Source organism: Orycteropus afer, unplaced genomic scaffold, assembly GCF_000298275.1.
Source record: "Orycteropus afer afer isolate SDZICR_OR568_19922 unplaced genomic scaffold, OryAfe1.0 scaffold00136, whole genome shotgun sequence".
NCBI classification, from domain to species: domain Eukaryota; kingdom Metazoa; phylum Chordata; class Mammalia; order Tubulidentata; family Orycteropodidae; genus Orycteropus; species Orycteropus afer.
Window position 1 is genome coordinate 1,664,477 of NW_006921723.1, and position 21,139 is coordinate 1,685,615.

A 21,139-nucleotide genomic window follows, 5' to 3' on the forward strand; every position below is an offset into this window, starting at 1 on the left:
TGCTTTGGGTAGAATTGACATTTTCACAATGTTCAATCTTCCTATTCACGAGCATGGGATGTTCTTCCATTTATGTAGATCTCTTATGATTTCTTGAAGTAGTTTTTTATAGTTTTCTTTGTACAGGTCTTTTGTGTCCCAATAGCATTTTTTTTTTTTCAATTATATTTTTTGTTAAAAATATACACAGCAAAGTATACACCACCCCAGTAATTTTTATATGTACAATTTGGTGGCTTTAAGTACATTCTTTAAGTTAGACACTCATTCTTCTTACCCTTTTCTGATCCCATAGCAGTACTTCTTTTAAAAGGCACAATCCTCAAGCCTGGCATTCTTTACTAAATAACCTGAAATGTTCTTTGGCATATGGAGCTCTGGTGGCACAGTGGATAAGAAATTTCACTGCTGACCAGAAGGTCAGCAGTTCAAACCCACCAGCTGCTCTAAGGGAGGATGATGAGGCAATCTACTTCCATAAAGATTTACAACCTTGGAAACCCAGTGGGTGTGACTATGTGTTGGAATCGATGTGATGGCAGTGGGTGGTGGTGGTGGTTTGGTCTGAAGTTGACTTCAAGGGATAGTTTCAGTTTCAGGTTTAAAAATCTTTAAATCTAAAAATCTCAGGTCAGTAGTTTTTTGGGGATCATCCAGCCTCAGTGGCTCCAGAAAGTCTGGATTCCATTGAGAATTTGTAATCTTTTTTATTATATTTGTCCCCCTTTTGATTAGGATTTTTCTACAGAATCACAGAAGCAACTCTTGTTTCATTTTTTAAATGTTCACTTTCTACTCATCTCGCAGCCTGACGAGGGTGGTGGCCATTCCCCTCCACAAGGTCATTCATGGATTCAGCTCCTTCTGTCAGGGGAGCTGGAAGGCAACGGGGAGCAGAGACACACCAACTTTGAACCTGCTGCCGGGGCCTTGGCCGGAAGATGGAATGAGTCCCTTCCTTCCCCACCCACCCACACAGCTCCTGGCCTCACCTGGGAGCAGGAGCAGCCCTTCCCGTGGGTGGGGGTCCATAGGCTGGTGGATGCTTCAGCTGTCTCTGCCACACGCTCAGTGTCCTGGGTGCGCCCAGCTCAGGGATGGGCCTGGAATGTGAGGCATCTGAGGGCAAAGCAGAAGGTGGTGGGGAAGTGAGGGCCAGGCATTCATAATGTCCCAGGAGAGAGCAAACTGGGCTTGAGGAGAACAGAGATGGCTTTGAGAGTACCGCCTGCTTTAGTTCCCTGGTGCCGCTGTTATACAAATACCACGAGTAGGTGGATACAGGAATTTATTTTCTCACAGTTCTAGAGGCTGGAAGTCCAAAACAGGGTCTCAGCTGTGTTATTTCCTTTCTTGCCAACTTCTTTCTTGTTGGTAGCCTGGGCCTTTCTTGATTCCTTGAGCTTTAGTGGCATAGTCCCTAAGGCATTTGACTGCTAACCAGAAGGCTGAGTTTGAACTACCACCCACTCCTCAGAAGGAAGACTGGGCAATCTACTTCTGTAGTGACTGCCTTGGAAACCCAAGGAGGGGTCGCTATGAGTCGGATCCGACTCGACGGCAGTTAAGTTTGGTTCTTTTAGTTTGGCTTCCAGACAGTTCTCACATGATATCTGTCTTTCTCCATGTGCCTGTGTCTCTTTGCCTAATCTTCTCTTTAACATAACCTGGGACTGACTTAATGCAGTACTTAAAGGGTGAGACTCAAGATACACCCCCACCCTAATCACGCTTTACAGGATTTACAACCCAGGATGACTATATCATTACATAACTGCCAAGGCACTGAGAATAATGGCCTAGCCAAGTTGAAACAAGGAGCTCTGGTGGTGCTGTGGTTAAAACGTTGGGCTGATAACCAAAAGGTTAGTGGTTCGAACCCACCAACCTCTCCGTGGGAAGCTGATGAGGCAGTCTGCTTCTGTAAAGATTTACAGCCTTGGAAACCCTATGGGGCAGTTCTACTCTGTCCTGTAGGGTTGCTGTGAATTGAAATCAACTTGGTGGTAGTGGGTTTGTTTTTTTGTTAAGTTGGCCCGTATTTGTGGGGAATCCAGTTCAAACCGTGACAGAGGAGTAGGCCTGGTCCAGATGGGAGTGTTGGGTTCGGGGAGGGGCCTGAGTCCACAGGCTGCTGGAACAGAGCTGGGAGCCCCTGGGGGACCAGGCGGGGCCCCCAGGTGACACAGTCCCTTCCCTCGCCAGTGGCCTCTTGGTGCTGATCCGCGTGCGCCGTGAGCTGCGTCATCACCAGCGTGCCGGCCACACTATCCCGCGCATATTCCAGGCAGTGGCACAAAGGCATCCCGAGCGCCTGGCCCTGGTGGACGCAGTCAGTGCCACGTGCTGGACCTTCGGGCAGCTGGATGCCTACTCCAATGCCGTGGCCCACCTGTTCCTGCAGCTGGGCTTTGCGTCAGGTGATGTGGTGGCCCTGTTCCTGGAGGGCCGGCCCGAGTTCGTGGGGCTGTGGCTGGGCCTGGCCAAGGCCGGTGTGGAGGCCGCGCTGCTCAACATCAACCTGCGTCGTGAGCCCCTGGCCTTCTGCCTGGGCACATCAGGCGCCAAGGCCCTGGTCTTTGGAGGGGAGCTGGCAGCTGGTGAGGCAGGGCATGGGCTGGGGTGGGCACAGGGCAGGTAGGGGGTGGTCTTGGGTCTGAGTCTGCCCAAGGTAGGGAGATGGGCCCCAGGCCTAGTCAGGAAGCCCCCAGCCCTGACCATGACATCCATGTCTTGCTGCAGCGGTGGCCGAGGTGAGTGGGCAGCTGGGGAAGAGCCTGCTCAAGTTCTGCTCCGGGGACCTGGGGCCTGGGGCTGGCCTGCCCGAGGACACTCACCTCCTGGACCCGTTGCTGCAAGAAGCCTCTACCGCCCCTCTTGAGCAGGCCCCCAGCAAGGGCATGGACGGTGAGTTCAGAGGGGCCTCCCCAAATCCCTCATCTCCCCACCCCATCCCCAAAGCCTGCCCCAGACCTGTCCCCGATACACACCTTGTCCCTTGTCCTCAGTGCCCAGCCTAGACCTTGATACTTCATGCCCCAATACCCAGCCTATCCCCTGTCCTTTTGCCTGCCTGTCCCCAGTGCCTGCACCAAATGCCCAGCCTACAGCTTCATTTTATCCCCAATACTACCCTGTCTCCCTGATGCCCACCCAGTCTCCTTGTCTTTTTTGCCTCTACCATCCCCCATCCCCAGTGTCTACCCTGTTCCCAACCCCTATGCTGTCACCCTGTCTCTGAGTCCCATCCTGTCCTCCTGTCCCCAGTGCCACCTGCTCCCCTGTCCCCAAGGCCTGCCCAATCCTCTTGTCCCCAGTGCCTGCCCCAAATACCCACCCCAGACCTGTCTTTGTCCTTTACACTGTCCCACACCCCACCCCAGCCCCTCTCCCAAATGCCCCTGATTTCTTTTTCTTAATTACTTGCCCCATCCTCCTATCCCCAACTCCCACCCTATTCCTCTGTCCCCAGGGCCACCCATTTTCTTGTTCCTCATCCCCAACGCCTGCCTCAAACACCCACTTTAGACCTGTCTCTGTCCCGGACACTGCCCACCCCCATCCCCAATCCCCACCCCATCCCAAGTGCCACCCCGTCCTCCCCACCCCGTCCCCAGTGCCACCCTGTCCTTCCCACCCCGTCCACAGTGCCACCCTGTCCCTCATCCTTCTTGCTTACCCCATCCCTGATGCCACCCCACAGTCCCCCATCCCCATCCCCCTCTCCTGCAGACCGGCTCTTCTACATCTACACGTCAGGGACCACAGGGCTGCCCAAGGCTGCCATCGTTGTGCACAGCAGGTGAGCCCCCAGCCAGGCCACCCCCAGGCTCCTGACTCCTGACTCCAACCCAGCAAAACCCTGGGGCTGGCTCAGGAGATGGTGCCGCCCCACCCAGTGGGCTGGGCCACTAGTCCCCCACCTCCTCCCACAGGTCCAGCCCTTTGACAGAGTCCGTCCCAGTCTCCGGTTGTATGCTGAACCATCCACTTGTGTCTACACCGAGCTCTGCCCTGGCCCCTCTCCAGCCACCCCCACTTCTCCCAGCAGCCACTGGGAATTTAAATCCATTTCCTACCATAGCTCCCCCTTGTCCAGACCTTGACATTGCCACCTCGCACCTCCTTAGTCCTGGGCCTGCATTCTCTGGCCCCCCTACTTCCTTGATGTCATGGGCCTCCTCTCCTCTAACCCACTCGCTTCTTGGCCCCACACTCTTCCTTTGCACGTGCCCATCTGGGCGCCCTTCCCTCAGCTTGCTCTGACTGGCTCCTGCTTCCTAGAGTGGCTCCCTGAACTCACCCACAGTGTCCCCAGCACCCAGCATGCCCCTTGCCCTTTAGGGACAAAGATCCCAGCCCACACGCTCCTTGACCCTGCAGATACTACCGCATTGCGGCCTTTGGCCACCATGCCTACCGCATGGAGGCGCTGGATGTGCTGTATGACTGCCTGCCTCTGTACCACTCAGCAGGTATCACAGGGCCAGGCGGGCAGTGGGTGGGTGGGTAGGCGGTAGGCGTGGTTCCCTCACCAGTCCACCTCCTGCAGGAAACATTATGGGCATTGGGCAGTGTGTTATCTACGGACTCACCGTTGTCATCCGCAAGAAGTTCTCAGCCAGCCGTTTCTGGGATGACTGCATCAAGTACAACTGCACGGTTAGCTCCTGCCCTAACCCCTCACCCCCACTTACCGGGGCCCTCAGAATCGGCTGCCCTGGATGGGGATGGGGACAGCAGCCAGCTCTGAGTGTAACCCAGGCTGAACCCTTGACTTGGCTGCTCCCTGCATCCTGCATCTTCTCACTTGCTTGGGAGTGAGCAAAGGCTTCAAAGACCCATTTTGCAGGTGGGGAAACTAAGATTTGATGCCTTAGTGACCTTACTGTTGTTAGTTGGCATTGAGTGGACTCCACCTCATGGTGACCTCAATTGTATGGAGTAGCACTGCCCCCTGGGGAGCTGTGACCTTTCAGAAGCAAGCTGCCAAGCTTTTCTTCTGAGATGCCTCTGGGTGGGTTTGAACTACTAACCTGTTGGCTCGAGTCGAGCACTTGACCATCTGAACCGCCCAGGGACTCCTCTTAGTTACCTAGGGCTGCTGTAACACAAATACCACAAACAGCTGGCTTTAAAGAATAGAAATTTATGTTCTCACAGTTCTGGAAAATGAAAGTCTGCATCAAGGTCTCAGCCAGGTCAATTCATTCCTTGTTAAAAGTCCTGGGCGCTCATGGGTCCTTGGCATGTGGACAGTCGTCATATGGTGATGGTGCTGTCTTCCCTCATTGTGGAGTCGCTGGTCTATCTGGACTTTTCATAACTCAGAAGTGATTTGCTTTAGGATCTTCCCCACACTGGTGTGACTGCAACCATAGATTACATTACCTTAGATTGTATCACAGAAAGTGATGACATTACTTTAAACCAGTTAGTTGCCTCCCAGTTGACTCTGACTCCTGATGACCCCCATGTGTGTCATTGTGGAATTGTTCTCCATGGCTGATTTCTCAGAAGTAGATCACCAGGCCTTTCTTCAGAGGTGCCCCAGATGGATTAGATTACATTCTGGAAGGTGATTACATTATATTGAAATCAGATCATGCCACTTACCAGCTCAGTGTATAATTTCCCTATCTGCAAAGTGGGGGCAGTCATTCAGAAGCCAGCCCTGAGACAGACACTCGATGACACGTGGGGTATCCAGGAGATGACCCTAGAAATCTGGGTGAGAAAGTGATGAATTGAGATAGGGAAGGAAGGAGCTCTGCAGGGGGCCCCGAAGAGCTGGCAACACTTTGGGCATCGGAAGCTGAGGTCCAGCTGGGGATCTCCAGGACAGGGTGGAGCCCTCGCCTGAGTGGTGCCACCCCAAGGGCAATAGAGCCCGTGCTTAGCCACGCCCAACCTCATTTGGATTTCCTGGGGAAAAGGCCCCAAGATGAAGATTTCAGGGCACTTGGGGTATCTAGGAGGTAACTAAAGAAGACCCTAGGGAAATTGCAGCAGGTGAGAAATTGCCAGCAGGAAGTACTGTGGGAACCTGGGCTCAGTCCAGCTGGGGAGCTCCAGGAGACAGCCTGGAGCACACTGCAGAGTGGTCCCACCCTCCTACTTCACTGTGAGCTGAGGGCTGCCCCATGAGGCAGCAGCTCTCCTACACCCCTCCCATCCTGCGTGTGACCCAGGCTCCTTGACAGCCTTAGAGTGTCCGCAGGAAGCAGCTGAGGGTATAGGGGGCGCAGAGAGAGTGGACAAGTAGAAACTGCACAGATGAGGGCGCTGCTCAGCACCGTTACCACTGAGTGCGGCTCTTCCGTTAGGTTTTGGCTCGAAGTTAGCTCTCGGGGGTGGCGGGTGGCGTCTGAGGTCTCAGATCCTATGCGATCCCCTCCCCGCAGCAGCCCTTCAGCGCAGCCCTTCTGACTGGGAACAACCCCTTACCCCCACCCTCGCTCCTCAGGTGATTCAGTACATCGGGGAGATCTGCCGCTACCTGCTGAAGCAGCCAGTGCGCGAGGCAGAGAGGCGGCATCGTGTGCGCCTGGCCGTGGGCAACGGGCTGCGGCCGGCCATCTGGGAGGAGTTCACACAGCGCTTCGGTGTGCGCCAGATCGGCGAGTTCTACGGGGCCACCGAGTGCAACTGCAGCATCGCCAACTTGGACGGAAAGGTGGGCAGGCCCGGGAGTGCTGTGGGGCATCTCTAGTCCTGGTCACGTCTCAGGGTGGGCGGATGGGGCCCGGCAGTCTTCCAGGTAGGAGTCCACCAGACAAGAGGAGGAGGGGGGCAGGAGAGAGGGCCGGATCACTGGCGGGTGGGGTTCTGTGTGGGTTCCAGGGTCAGCGTGAGGCCAGAAGGCAAGGTGGGGCCTGGGCAGATGGCAGAGCGGTCCCCAGCAGCAGAACTGGGGTTGGAGGTAGGGGTGATGCCTGACAGGTGCATCCTGGTTCCTTTACCACCACCCACACGATGCTACTTCAGTATCCTGGGCCCCTGCCTTCCCATAGAAAGTCGTGGACCGTCACACAGGTTCAGCTTATGTGCACCAGGATGGGAGGAACAGAGAGGCTGCTTCAGACTCCCATTCCTCCTGTGCAACACCAGGGTGGGTGAATGCTGCTAGAGGACCCCAGACCCCCCTCCAGGTACACAGTTACCACCTATTCCCCTGGCTGGGGAGAGTTCCAGGGTCGGGCTCTTAGCTAGGTGGAGCACCGACCCCAGTCTAGGCAGCTCTGTGCCCCAGGTACATGCCTGGGCCTCTCTGAACCTCAGTGTCCACATGTGTGGGATGACGGTACATGCAGGCATCTAGACCCAGCCATCAGGGTTGGGGGCTGGCTGGCCTCCTCCCGCTGGCTGAGTGCCCTTTTGACCCTGTTTTCTCCTCTATAGATGGGTCAGCGGTTTCGTGAGGTTGTTGTAATCCCTCTTTGCCCCACACCCCACGTTGTAGGCATCTACGAAGGGACATTTTTATGAGTATTGGCTGCTGTTGTTGTTAGGTGCCCTCGAGTTGGTTCTGACTCGTAGTGACCCTACGTACAACAGCCTGGTACTGCGCCATGCTCACAATCCCTGCTATGCTTCACTGCTCTTCATAAAGTTACCCAGTAACGGACCAGACAGCGTTTTACTGCTGTCACAAGGTTGTCAGTGGCCAGTGTCTTCAGAAGTGGATGGCCCAGTCCTTCTTTCTAGTCTGTCTTAGTCTGGAAGCTCCTCTGAAATCTGCCCACCGTGGGTGACCCTGCTGTTAGTCGCAATAGTGGTGTCATAGCTTCTAGCCTTATAGCAACACACAAGCCACCACAGTATAAGAAACTGACAGACGGGTGATGGATTTTGCCCGTAGAGCCCTTCAGTATTGCAACTCAAGGCTTGAATTTTTCTTACTTCTTTCAGCTTGAGAAATGAATGCCAAGTGTTTTCTTCCTTTTTGATTTTCTAACTCCACATCTTTTCACGTTTTCATTAGAATACGTTGTCTTGGCGAGCTGCCCTTTGAAATCTTCTGTTATGCTCTTTTTTTTTCATCATTTCTTCCATTCACTTTAACTACTGCTTCCTGTTCAACAGCAAGTTTCAGAGTCGCTTCTGACGTCCATTTCAGCCTTAACCTTGCCAGGGGACCCTTTCTCATCCTTCCCAGGCTCCTTCAACCTAAGGCCAAGAACAGTGATGATAAAGCTAGTGCCCCAGGCAGTATTCTAGGAGCCCCCAGCACCTAGAGGCAGGAATGCCCCCACCCCATCCTGCACATCTCTGCAGAAGGAAGGGCTCCAGAGAACCTGTGTGGGGCCCCCAGCACCTAGAGGCAGGCGTGCCCCCACCCCATCCTGCACGTCTCTGCAGAAGGAAGGGCTCCAGAGAACACTGGCTGTGCTGGCACAGGTCACCGCTGTAACAAACACGCCCACCAGTGTATAGTGACACCAACGTGCCACACTGCATTTCTGACCACAGGACAGGGCAGAGTGACGGGCCTGGCCACTGCCCCATGTCCCTCCAGAGTCCACAGCCTTTTTGCCAGCATGGAGGAACCCTGGGCCAATTGCATGGGTCAAGGATGTGGGAGGCAGGACTTGAGGGTTTTTTGTGGGGGAGAGGGTAACCCACACTTACCACCCCCTTTTTACAGATGACCCAAACTGCTCACAGCTGGGTGACACTGGGGTGCTTGCTCCACAGCCTGGGGCAGTGGAGGCAGCACCAGAGGAGAAGACCCCACGCCATCCCCAAACCCTCCCTCCTTGGCCTGGTTTGCCCCTCCAGGTCGGCTCCTGTGGCTTCAACAGCCGCATCCTGCCCAACGTGTACCCGATAAGGCTGGTGAAGGTCAATGAGGACACGATGGAGCTGCTGCGTGATGCTCAGGGTCTTTGTGTCCCGTGTGAGGCTGGTGAGCAGCCCCTCCTTCTGCCCACCTTCCCTTGTGCCTCCACTTTCCCAAGGCCCCCTCATTCCCCTGCCAGCCTGGCACCCACCTCTTCCCCTGCCCTAACTCCGGCCCACCCTTGGGCTGCCTTACCCCTCCCCTCCTGCCCTGTTTCCCTTGCCCTACCACCCCATTCCTTTGCCCCACCCAGCTGGCTCCCTTGCCCACTCCCCCACACACACTCACAGCCTGAACGGGCCACCTCCTCAGGTGAGCCAGGCCTCTTAGTGGGCCATATCAATCAGCACGACCCACTGCGCCGATTCGACGGCTACGTGAATGAAAATGCCACCAACAAGAAGATTGCCCACAGTGTCTTCCGCAAGGGTGACAGCGCCTACCTCTCAGGTGCCTGGTCTGCCTGACTGGGGAGTGGCAGAGGGAATCGGGGTATGGGGGACCCACTGCCCCACCAGCCCTTCTTCCCCTGTCAGGTGATGTGCTGGTGATGGATGAGCTGGGCTACATGTACTTCCGGGACCGCAGTGGGGACACCTTCCGCTGGCGTGGGGAGAACGTGTCCACCACCGAGGTGGAAGGTGTTCTGAGCCGCCTGCTTGGTCAGACAGACGTGGCCGTGTATGGGGTGGCTGTGCCAGGCAAGTCAGGCTGTAGGCAGGAGTGATCCCAGGATGCATATGGGGGGAGGGCAGGGTATGGCAGCCCCTGAATGCCTGGGTAGAGTGGTGTGGAGATACAAGTGTCCTTGAGCAGTGCACAACCCAGACAACTGCTCATGGGGTCCTGGTAGGGAGTGCTGGCTTTGAAGCCACCCTCATGCTGGTGTTGAACCTGTTTCCTCATCCACAAAACAGCAGGGAAACAGCCCCTATAAGGGCTGCAGGGAATGCGTGATAAAATGTTCAAGACTTTGGCCAGTGCCGTGACAGGTAGAGGGGATCTGTTTGAGCCGGGGTGAGAGTACATCCTCAGCCAAGCCTCTTTCTCAGGAGTGGAGGGCAAAGCTGGCATGGCGGCCATCGCGGACCCCCAGGGCCAGCTGAATCCCGACGCACTGTACCAGGAGCTGCAAAAGGTGCTGGCGCCCTACGCCCGGCCCATCTTCCTGCGCCTCCTGCCTCAGGTGGACACCACAGGTGCAGGCCTGCTTCCTCTGTCTGTCCATCTGTCAATGTGTTCCTCTGTTCATTCACAATCATTTGCTTATTTTTCCCAGTTTGGCCTGCATGCTGAGGCTGACATAATGGTTCTGCTTCTGTGGTTAATGTTTCCATTTCTCGTTCCCACTACCCAGCTGCCGTCACATTGACTGGGACTCATGGTGGCCCCATGTGTGTCAGAGTAGAACTGTGCTGCAGAGGGTTTTCAGTGGCTGATTTTTTGAAAGTAATCACCAGGCCTTTCTTCCAAGGCTTCCCGGGGTGGACTGGAGCCTCTGGCCTTTCAGTTGTCAGGCAACCGCATTCACAGTTGATACTCAGGGGCTCGCCCACTCCCACTGATGATGTTGTTAGGTGCTGTTGAGTCAACTCTGACTCATTATGGCCCCATATCCAACAGAATAAAACACTACCACTCCCTCTAGGCTTCCTGAAAGCCTACATCTCTTTATTTTTCTCTATTTCCTCCACTTGCTAATAAGTTTGAGGAAATCTTGTGTGTCTTTTGTGTTTCCTCATCTGCAAATTGCCTGTTCATGTCTTTCGCCCATCTGTGCCTTGGTGTTTCTTTCTGTTTCATTGTGATTTGGAGGAGTTCTTTACAATAGTCTCAATGTTAATTCCTTAGCAGTTTCAGACATTGGAACTCCCATCTCCTATCCTATGTCTGACTTTTAACTTTGCCCACAGTGTTGCGTAAAAGAACCCTTAATTTCAAGATGAACAAAATTTGCCTTTTTACAAAATCTTATGATTTGTGCTTTTGAAGTTTTTTATAGAAAACCCTCCCAACTCTAGATCACAAAGGTACCCTCCCTTACTTACATCTGTTGGCACTGATCCTCAGTGTCATCTTTTAAAGACCTGTTCTTTAATCATCTACTGCAGGGGTCCAGCTCCGTGTGGGGCAAATGGTAACAGCGCTGGGCTGCTAACCAAAAGGTCGGAGGGTTGAGTCTGCCCAGGGGTGCCTCAGAAGAAAGTCCTGGAGATCTGCGTCCCCAGAGTCAGTCACTGAAAACCCCACGGAGCACAGGTCTACTCTGACATGCACGGAGTTGCCATGAGTTAGAACTGACTCAAGGGGGCAACTGGTTTTATTTACTGCAAAGGCTTGAAAACTTTTTCATAAAGGGCCAGATAGGAAATATTTTCGGCTTTACAGGCCATATGGTCTGTGGTGCAGTAACTCAGCTCTGTTGTTACAGCATGAAAGGAGGAGCCATACACGATTGTCATCAGAACCTGTCTAACATGAAGGGGGACAGTGATCAGGATCAGCCCAAAGCTGATTTCCGTAAGGTGGAGGTCGGATATACTTCCGTTCTCCAACCTCTTGACCACTTCTGACACCAGCCGTCTCTCCCATGGCACCCTCTACTTCTCTTCTGGGCTCAGTAATCCATAGCAATGGCCACACAGACCATGTTTGTTAAGGAAGTAGCAGGATTTGACTGAGATCAGGATCACTAGGCTATAATTGAGGATCAGGCAGCTTCCCTTCTTCCGTGGAGGACAGCTCTCTCGGCTCCTCTGGCCCACGCAGGACAGGCTCCTCTTGGCCCTATCCCCCGTCACCACCAATTCTGCAGGACCCCTTCCAGGCCTGTCACCATCAGCTCTGCCTCTGGGCCCTTTCTGTCCTTACTGTCAACAGTCTTAGAGCCTTGTTATAGCTCTTTTAGGAGATTCCTTGCCTCCCATCTTTTTCTGCTGGGTTTTTGTTCTTTCTTCCTTGTACTACATTCTTGCTGCTACTCTTCCTGGTCCTTCTGTCTGAAAAACTTCTGTGGCAGCTGGCTGCTTAAATACACAAACCCCTTGTCACTTTCAAGGTGTGGCTCCTCCCAGCAGGAGCAGGCCATGAACTGACCAATTCTCTAAGTGGGCCACAGACACTTCATTTGCACAGTAGCTTACAGAGACCTCACTTGCATAGTCTATTGACCAATCCTGCAAGGTGCATACTAGTACAAGGCAGGCTGAAACTGGAAACCAGATGAAAAATATCAGACCTCATAGAACCAGCCCAACGAGCATCAGTGATGCAGTGGTTAAAGTATTGGGCTGCTAATCAAAAAAGGTCGGTGGTTCAAACCCATTAGCCCCTCCACAGGAAAAAGATGAGGCAATCTGCTTCCGTAAAGATTTACAGCCTTGGGAACTCTATGGGGCACCTCTCCTCTGTCCTGTAGGGTTGCTAGGAGTTAGAATCAACTCGATGGCAGTGGGTTTTTAATTTATTACAGCTTGCCCAGAAAATGTCAATCAATCTAGACAAAAGGAACAAACCCTCTGGGGTAGAAAACTAGGGCAAAGGTAACTCCTCAGGGCTTAGGGGAAATTTTTCTCAAGGTGCTTTCCCAAAGAACAACAACAAAAAAAGGCCACATAAAAGGAACTCTTTTTACCACAGTGATGCATACACAAATGGGTATGGCTGTGTGCCAATGAAACTTTATTTACAGATGTAAATGGTGGGCTGTATTTGGCCTAAGGGTCATAGTCTGCTGAACTGTCTTCTAATGTGTGGCAGCTGTGACCAGACTGAGAGCAGTTTCCTGCTGTGACAAGAGTGGTCTGGGAGGTCTCCCTGGAGGAGGGGGCATGAAAGGGGATTAGATGGGCAAATGGGAACACATTTTCCTGCCTAGGCACTGGCCTGTGCAGAGGCCTGGAGGAGGCACAGGGGAAGATGGTGTGTTGGGGGTCTCCTGGAAGCCCCCTCCCCAGCCCTGGTTCCCCCACAGGCACTTTCAAAATCCAGAAGACACGGCTGCAGCGTGAGGGCTTTGACCCGCGCCAGACTTCAGATCGGATCTTCTTCCTGGACCTGAAGCAAGGCCACTACCTGCCCTTGGATGAGGGAATCTACAGCCGCATCTGCTCAGGCGCCTTTGCACTCTGACCCTGCTCCCAGACTGCCCCTCCCAGGCCCTTCCCCACCAGCCCTGGATCCCCTCCCCACCGCTTGTGGGCCTGCGTGTCTCCTGGCCTCTCGCTGTGGCCTCCACTCCTCAGCACCCAGCCCTGCCTCCCCTCTTTCCTCCCTGGGTCTTGGTCTCAGTTTCCCTCTGTGTCCTATCTCCCTACTTTCCTCCTCCTTTCTCTTTCTCTAGCCTCCGCCTCCTCTCTTCTTCCCAGAGCAGAACAAAAGCAACCTAGGAGCTGCCCTGGGGCTTCTGTGGATCTTCCCGCCTCCACCTGTGGCTTCCCTGCCTTTCCCTGTGTCTGCACCTCCTTGCCTCCCCTCCTCTCACCTGTGGACTCCCCCACACCCTTCCCACCCCTCCTCTGTGACCCCCTTCCATGATCTCCCCTCCCTCCCAGCTGTGCCTTAAGGAGTCCCATCAGATCACTCTTCTGAACACTGTGCCATCCAGCCCTCCCTGCACACATATCTGCTGATCTGCTCCGCCCACCCAGGCGTGTGTGCCTGCACATGTGTGTGAGAATGGGGAGGACATTGGCAGGGGACCCCCGTGTCAACTGGAAATCTCATCCGGGGGCCAATGGCCTTTTGCACATCCCTATCCCTGCCAGGTCTCCGGCCCTGCCTGCCCCTTCTGATGCACCAGAAGCTTCCATAATGGACTACGACTGCCTGGACATTACTACTGCTTGCCCTGCCCAGATGTCCCCATCAGGCATCTCCATAGAGCTCCTGCCTGAGGGCCCAGAAGATGGCATAGCTGGCTGGAGGCCACGGAGGTCTGGCCATGTGACCACACAGATGCACTCCCTGGTGGAGGTCTCTTGGGTGTCCCCATTTGGAGCGGCTCCTGGAGACACTTCTGGGAATAGAGGAGGCCTCCTGCCCTGGAGGAGGGGGGAGGGCATCTGAGATGACCTCATGGGCCCCAGGGTTCCCATGGTGGTGACCCCTGTGGATGTCCCCACCAACCTCACAATGGATGACTTGGACCCTGTGTCAGTAGTGACATTCAGGCTACCCAGAGGATGGCTTGGACACGCCCCAGCCTTGTTGGGGGCTGATCTTGGACACCCATGGGAGCCAACCACCCAGACCCCTGCTGGCCCAACATGTGCCAAGATTCTGTTTACTAGTTGAGTTTAAGAAATAAACCTGTAGAGCCTGGGCTCTGGTAGGAGCCCAGTCATTTACTGTCCCCACCTGGCACAGGCTAGTTTCTGGGTTTCAGAGGTGGCCCTCGAGGGGACATAAGCTTGCTGGACGTGAGCAAAAGACAACATAGCTGTTTCCTGTGCCACTTGCCCCCTCATCCACCTGCAAGGGCTACTAGGGGGACTTCAGGATGGGGAGCTTGTGGGCTGGCTCCCCACTCTGGTGAGGGTGGGAGCAGGCCTCAGCAGCCCCTGGGGCCTCATAAAGCCCTGCACCTTCCCTGATGGCCCCGAGAGAGGCATGGCGGCTGGTCTACCTGTGGGTTCAGCAGTTGCAGCATGCTGGCCTGGATAGAGGTGTGTCCTGAAATGGCCAACCACCCCAGTTGGGTGCCCCTTTGTGTATAGGGCAGCTAGTGTAGTCATAGCTCTGGGTGAGAACAGCTGGACCTGTGAAAGTGGCCACCTGAGCTGGGATTTGAACCCAGGACATCCAACTCTGCAGTCCATGTTGTCAACTCCCACCTATTACTGCCTCCATGATAGGAGAATTCCTATATCCCCTCTTTCTCCCTGTACAAACTCTTATGGCTGCCTCATTCTGTCCTCACCTAAGGGTACATCTGATGACAAGGGGAGACGGGTTGTGATGATGGGGAATTTGCTGGGAGGAGGATCCTAAGGAAAGGGGGTGGGGCAATAAGGCCTCAGCCAGCCCAGGTAATGAGTGAACAGCCTGTGGTCTGGTCCTGGACTCCACAGTCTGTGAAGGGATGGATACGGGCTGGAGCCTGCGAGATGGCACAGTGGGAGGAGGATCTGTGGTTAGCATGACAGAAAGCCTTGGGTGTGCCTTCTGGGTAACGTCTCTTTAGACCTCACAGGCACCTCCCACATTGTATGGATTGGGAAACTCGGGCACAGGGAAGGGAATGAAGTTGTTGCCAAGGTTTCCTGGTGAGAAAGTTGCCCAGTGGGGATCTGTCTTGTCCCATAGCCTGTGACTAGCTGAAGAAGCTTAAGAAGTTCTCTCCTGGCTGGTGTCTCTGGGTGGCACCAAGAGTTTGCTTTCAGCTGCTAACTTAAAGGTTGATGGTTCGAACCCACCCACCACTGCTGTGGAAGAAAGGCCTGGAGGTCTGCTTCCATGACGATCACAGCCTGGAAAACCCTTCAGATCAGTTCTCTGATGCACACAGGGCTGCCTTGAGTCTGAATCACCTCAGTGGCCATGGGCTTGGTTTTTCCTGGCTGACAACGATCCTGACTACCAAGACCAAGCTGTCTTGTCTGTTTTAAATTAATACACTATTTTTAACAGCAGATTTTGGTTTAAAGAGAAGTTGAGCAGGAAATACAGAGTGTCCATTATCCCTCTCCCCCAGTACCGTTTGTCCTGTATGTTTGTTACAATTGATGGCCCAGTCTTGGCACATCATTTATTATTAACTAAAGGCCACAGTTTACATGAAGATTCACTCTGTGTTGCACAGCCCTATGGGCTTTAATGCATGATGTCCCGAGCCCCCATCACAGCATCATGCACAATAGCTGCACTGCCCTGAAAGTGCTCTGTGTGCCCTTCCTTGTCCCTCCCTTCACCTTTTGAACCCCTGGCAACCACTGACCTTTTCACTGTAGTTCTGCCTTTTCCAGAACATTTTATAGTGGAATCATAGTACGTAGCCTTTTCAGGCAGCTTTCTTCCCTTAGCAATGTGCATTTATGGTTCCTCTCAGTCTTTTTGTGGCTTGATAGCTCTATATTTTTGATCTGCCCAAAATGAGAAGTTCTGTGACTTGTCCCAAGGCCTCAGGGCAAACCAGGGGGAATTGAGGGTCAGAAGTCATCCTGCTCCAAGCCCTTTATAGTGGACCCTGGAAGCATTTGCACCAAGAGGCAATGAGGGGATGTTTGTGCCTCGGATGCAGAAGGAGAAACACCCCAGCATGGTATCTGCTTGGGGGCCTTAAGAGGCAGGGACTAACAAGTGTGTGGCTGGTGAGGAAGAAGTTGCTAGAGAGTGTAAAGGGTGAGTTGGGGTTAAGAGAGCGCATCCCAGTGGTGGGGGCTGCAGGCAGGGCCTCCGCTCTGCCTCCTCACCCTCTACCGTTCCACACCCTCCACTCTCCAGGCTCTCGTGGACTCCAGGCTCTCCTCCCACATCAGTTAGCAGTTTCCTGTGTCTTTGCTTCTGCTGCCTTCTAAGCCCTGAGCACTTTCCTCCTCCCAGTGCCTGGCCACCTCCTACAGTTTGATAACATTCACACGCCATAAAAGTCATCATTTTAGATTGTACCATTCATTGATTTATAGTGCAGTCACAAGGTTGTGCAACTGCCACTTCTGAGAGCTCTGGTGGCATAGTGCCTGAGGTATTTGCTAACCAGAAGACTGGAAGTTCAAACCCACGAGCTACTCCTCGGAAGGGAGACTGGGCAATCTACTTCTGGAGGTCGCTATGAATCGGAGCTGCCACCTCTATCTAGTTCCAAAAAATTTCCATCAACCCACATGGAAACCCAGCATCTGTTGGCAGTCACTTTGCATTCCCCCTTCCTCCTGGCCACCTCTGATAGGCTTTCTTGCCTGTTCTCCACATTTCATATAAATGGAATCACTCAATATGTGTCTGGCTTCTTTCCCTCAGCATGGTTTTTGAGGTTTAGCCACAACGTAGCACACATCAAATGGTTTGGTCTTTTCATAACCAAAAAATGCTGGGGTCCTTGGAGCAGTGCAGCCAATAGTCCACACCAGAGTTCAAGGAGGAGAGTTTAGTTAGGAGGTGCTCCAGTCAGAGACCAATGGCGTCTCAGTGACCCCAAAAACACCTGTTCTGCTCAGTGTTTACAATCAGGGGTTCTTATACTAAAGGAAAAGACACACAGCATGTATACAGGATTAGTTAACAATTTTCCCAAAGTTAGATACAACAATGGGTAGTGGAGAGAGGAATGTTTTCTGTGATAATCCTTAAGAGGTTCCATTGGTCTTTGTCAAAGCCCAGGTGGCCAGTCCTAAAAGTCCAGCCCAGGAGCCTTTATTGACACAGGTGGCTCTGTCTTAGATCACAGGATGCAGCAGGAACTAATGACTGTAACTTAGAGAATAAGTTAAATTTAACACAAGCCAGGTTTTAAAGAAGTGGCATCTTAATTGAAAACAGGGAGTTTTAGTCTAACAATATGGAGTCAGGCCTAACAAAGCAAAACTCTTGATCCTCACATTTTTTTTTATGGCTGAATGTTGTCCCATTGTATGGTTACACAACTTTTTTTGTTTCATTGTGATAAAAAAAATAGAACACATCTGCAGTTTGTTTTTATTTGTACACTCAGTGGCACTGATGACGCTCATCATGTGCAACCGTCACCACAGTTCATTTCCAGATTCTTCCACACCATTAACAGAAACTCATTGGCCCCTGAGCAATGATTCCTCCTCTCCCCTCCTGTGTAACCACTAATAAACTTGAGCCTCCATACATTTGCCTATTCTACATGTCATATAAATACCATTTTACAATATTAGTAAAATACTAATACAATATTAGTTCTTTTGTGGATACACATTTTACCCACTCACCAGCTGATGAACACTTGGGATGTTTCCACCTTTTGGTTATTGTAAGTAATGCTTCTGTGAACATTCATGTACTAGGTTTTGCACGAACATATTTTCAGTTGTCTTGGGTATTGTCTTAGGTTAGGTTTGCTAGAGAAGTTGATAGATATTTTGATAGCTGGCCAGTGCAGCTGAGAGAAAAAAAAAAAAAAATTATCTCAAGGAAATGGCACACACAGTTGCAGAGGGCGGCAAGCCCCAAGTCTGTAGGTCAGACATCAGGCTGGAGGCTTCTCCTGACTCGGCTGCAGGGACTGATGAACCCAAGATCATCAGGCAACACAGCAGGCTGCTGGCTTCGGAGGCTGATGAATCCGTCACTCTGTCTTTTGCTGCCTGTGCTTTTGCTGTCACTGCCAAATCCAAAATCATGAAGATTTATCTTGTGTTTCCTTCTAAGAGTTTTATAGTTTTAGTTCCCGTATCTAGGGCTTTGATTCTTTCTGAGATACTTTTTGTATATGGTGTGAGGTAGGGGGTCTCTATTTGTTATCAGTTATTACTGTTAACAAATTATCATACACTTAGTAAATTTAACCACCACCAATTTATTACCTTACAGTTCTGAAGATCATGAGTCAGAAATGAACTTCACTGGGCTAAAACCAAACTGTTGGCAGGGTTGTATTCCTTTTGGAGGCCCTAGGGAGAGTCTGTTTCCTTGTCTTTTCCAGTTTCTAGAGGCCACCTTCTAGAAAGCCTCCATCTTCAAAGCCAGGAAGGGCAGGTTGAGTCTTTCTCGAATCGCCTCCCTCTTCCACTTATAAGGACCCTTATGATTACATTGGGCCCACCATGATAAACCAGGATAATCTCTTTATTTCAAAGTTAGCTGATTAGCAATCTAATTCTATCTGCACCCTGAACAGATTCTGGAAATAAGTGTGTTTGGGGAAGGAGCATTATTCTGCCGACCAAAGGCTCCATTCTTTTGTATGTGCTTATCAGTTGTCCCAGCACCATTTGTTGAGACTGTTCTTGCCCCCATTTAATTGACTTGTCACATTTGTCAAAAACCAATTGACCATGCTGTAGCAGGGGGGAAAAAAAAAAAAACCCACTCAGTCCTTAAAATGAGAGTAAGAGGATTTATTCTGAAGGAAAGGTACGTTCAAATGCAGGTACACACCAGCCCATTTGAACACTGAAGACTCCAACTAAAGAGCTTCTAACAAAGATGGATATAGTCCAGGGAATAAATAAAGTATAATAAGGTCATTTGATTGGTTAGTCTTTGGTTGAAGGTGGATGAGTTAGGGGTAGGGAATGGGTTTCTGTTGGATAACTGAAAGGCTTACAGTGGTTGAGTTCAGTGACTAATTACAGATGTTTTCAATCATAATGACATTTCCTTCAGGAGAGAGAAAAACATTACTGGTTGCTGTTTAAACAGTTTTACCCAGATGTCTCGAGAATCTACAATAACCATTTGGTATGAGGACTTCATTTTCCAGAAACATTGTTAAAACAAAAACTCTTTATATGGGAAACTTTAGATAGAACGGGAACAAAGACTCTTTAAATAAAAACAATTCTCTTTAAATAATTTTTAAAAAATGGTTGCGGCAGTACATTGACAGGGAACTACGAGAAATTCAAGCAGGATTCAGAAGAAGGCATGGAATGAGGAATATCATTGGTGGTATCAGACGGGTCTTGGCTGAAAGCAAAAAAAAAAAATACCATAAAGATGTTTATGTGTGTGGGAGTTCTGGTGGCATAGTGCCAAAGGCTGGCGGTTCAAACCCACCAGCCACTCCTCAGAAGGAAAAGTGGGTGATCTACTTCTGTTGAGATACCACCTCAGAAACCCAAGGAGGGGTCACCTGTGAGTCGGCATTGACTGGACAGCAGTGAGTCTGGTTTTTGAGTTTTATATGTGTTTTATTGACTATGCAAAAGCATTTGACTATGTGGATCATTAACAAATTATGGAAAACATTGCAAAGAATGGGAATCGCAGAACATTTAATTGTGCTCACAAGGAACCCTTACACAGACCAAGAGGCAATCATGTGAACAAAGCAAAGGGATATTGTGTGGTTTAAAATCAGGAAAGGTGTGTGTCAGGGTTATATCCTTTCACCATACTTAATCTCTATGCTGAATGTGGTAGTTAAGGTTGTGTGTCAACTTAGTAAATTTAAACACCACCAAAATTTGGTGGTTTTGTGGTTTTGGGTGGTGGGCAGCTGGATGTATTTATTCTCCAAAATGAGATTATAATCATACAAAAAGGGCAAGGAGGCCCCATGTTCTCACCTCCTCTAATCCCACAAGAGGAAGACAGGATTACCAGCAGTAACCCAAGGCCTATTACTGCAGGGCCAGACATGCTGCCTCCCTCCAGCCCCCTCCCCATCTGTTCCTCCCAAAGCACCCACCACCTCTCTCCTGGGTTCGATAATTCGCTGCAGTGGCCACACAGAGCTCAGAGATTATGGGATTTATTAGGGAAGCACCACAGGCTACAATTCAAGTTCAGGAAAAATGCTCAGCCTCTCTCCCAGCCCATCGTCCCTCAGCCAACAGTCTCTCACAGTCTCTTTCCCAGCAGTGCTGGTCCCTCGGTGTCTCACTCAGCAATGCATGTCTTTTGCGTCTCTTTCCCAGCAGCACGTCTCTTTCAGGGGCGCGTGTCTCTTTGGGCAGCACTTCGTCCTCAACCAGCAGTCAGAGAGTTCTGCCTCTAGGATGCCTCATTTTGAGCCCGGCAGGGTGGTCAAACTAGCCAATCATAGCATCAGAACTCTAAGCACTTGAGAGAGAGTGGGCACCTCCCAGAATATTGTTTTGTGCCACTCCCAACAGAAATACTCCACATGGACAACTTCAGCAATCAGGAGCTCCTCAGTTGCCCATAGAAAATCCCACCTTGGAGTTTACAAAGACTTATTGGTAGAAAAGCGACACCAAGTAATTTACTACACCACAAATCACCTCCTTGGTGGAATCTGCTGTGAGACTCTAATCAGTGAAGGAAAGTCGCCTTCAGGGTGTAGTCTACTTCTAGTACATAAGAAGCTTTGAAAAATGTTTCAAAGCTTTGAAAAAGTGCAGTCTTGGGACTGTGCCATTTTACCTATTGATCTTGGGTTCTTCAGCCTCAGCAGCCAGCAGCTACATGAGTCAGAAAAAGTCTCCAGCTCCAGTGGGCCTGAAATAGGAGGCAAGAGCTGAAGTTAAGATCAAGGAGCCCTCATCCAGCCCCTAGACCAAGCACTCTGAACTCAGACTTCTAGCCTCCTAAACTGTTAAGAGCATAAATTCCTGTTAGTTAAAGTCATCCATTTGTGATATTTGTTATAGAAACACTAGAGAAAGAAGACAGAATTTGGTACTGGAAGTGGTGTGCTGCTCT

At 51.4% G+C, this 21,139-nt stretch overlaps 1 protein-coding gene across 1 annotated transcript in view; it reads left to right on the forward strand.

Annotated features, from left to right (window-relative positions):
* The window catches only part of SLC27A1 (solute carrier family 27 member 1), a 38,490-nt gene extending 25,517 nt beyond the window's left edge, over positions 1-12,973 (forward strand). The window contains exons 2-12 of the mRNA XM_007945338.1: positions 2,206-2,600; positions 2,743-2,907; positions 3,733-3,802; positions 4,384-4,475; positions 4,553-4,662; positions 6,467-6,676; positions 8,782-8,908; positions 9,155-9,292; positions 9,379-9,543; positions 9,895-10,041; positions 12,816-12,973. Of these exons, the coding sequence (XP_007943529.1) occupies positions 2,206-2,600; positions 2,743-2,907; positions 3,733-3,802; positions 4,384-4,475; positions 4,553-4,662; positions 6,467-6,676; positions 8,782-8,908; positions 9,155-9,292; positions 9,379-9,543; positions 9,895-10,041; positions 12,816-12,973 (1,777 nt within the window). The remainder of the gene's footprint in view (positions 1-2,205; positions 2,601-2,742; positions 2,908-3,732; positions 3,803-4,383; positions 4,476-4,552; positions 4,663-6,466; positions 6,677-8,781; positions 8,909-9,154; positions 9,293-9,378; positions 9,544-9,894; positions 10,042-12,815) is intronic.
* Positions 12,974-21,139: the final 8,166 nt, after the last annotated feature.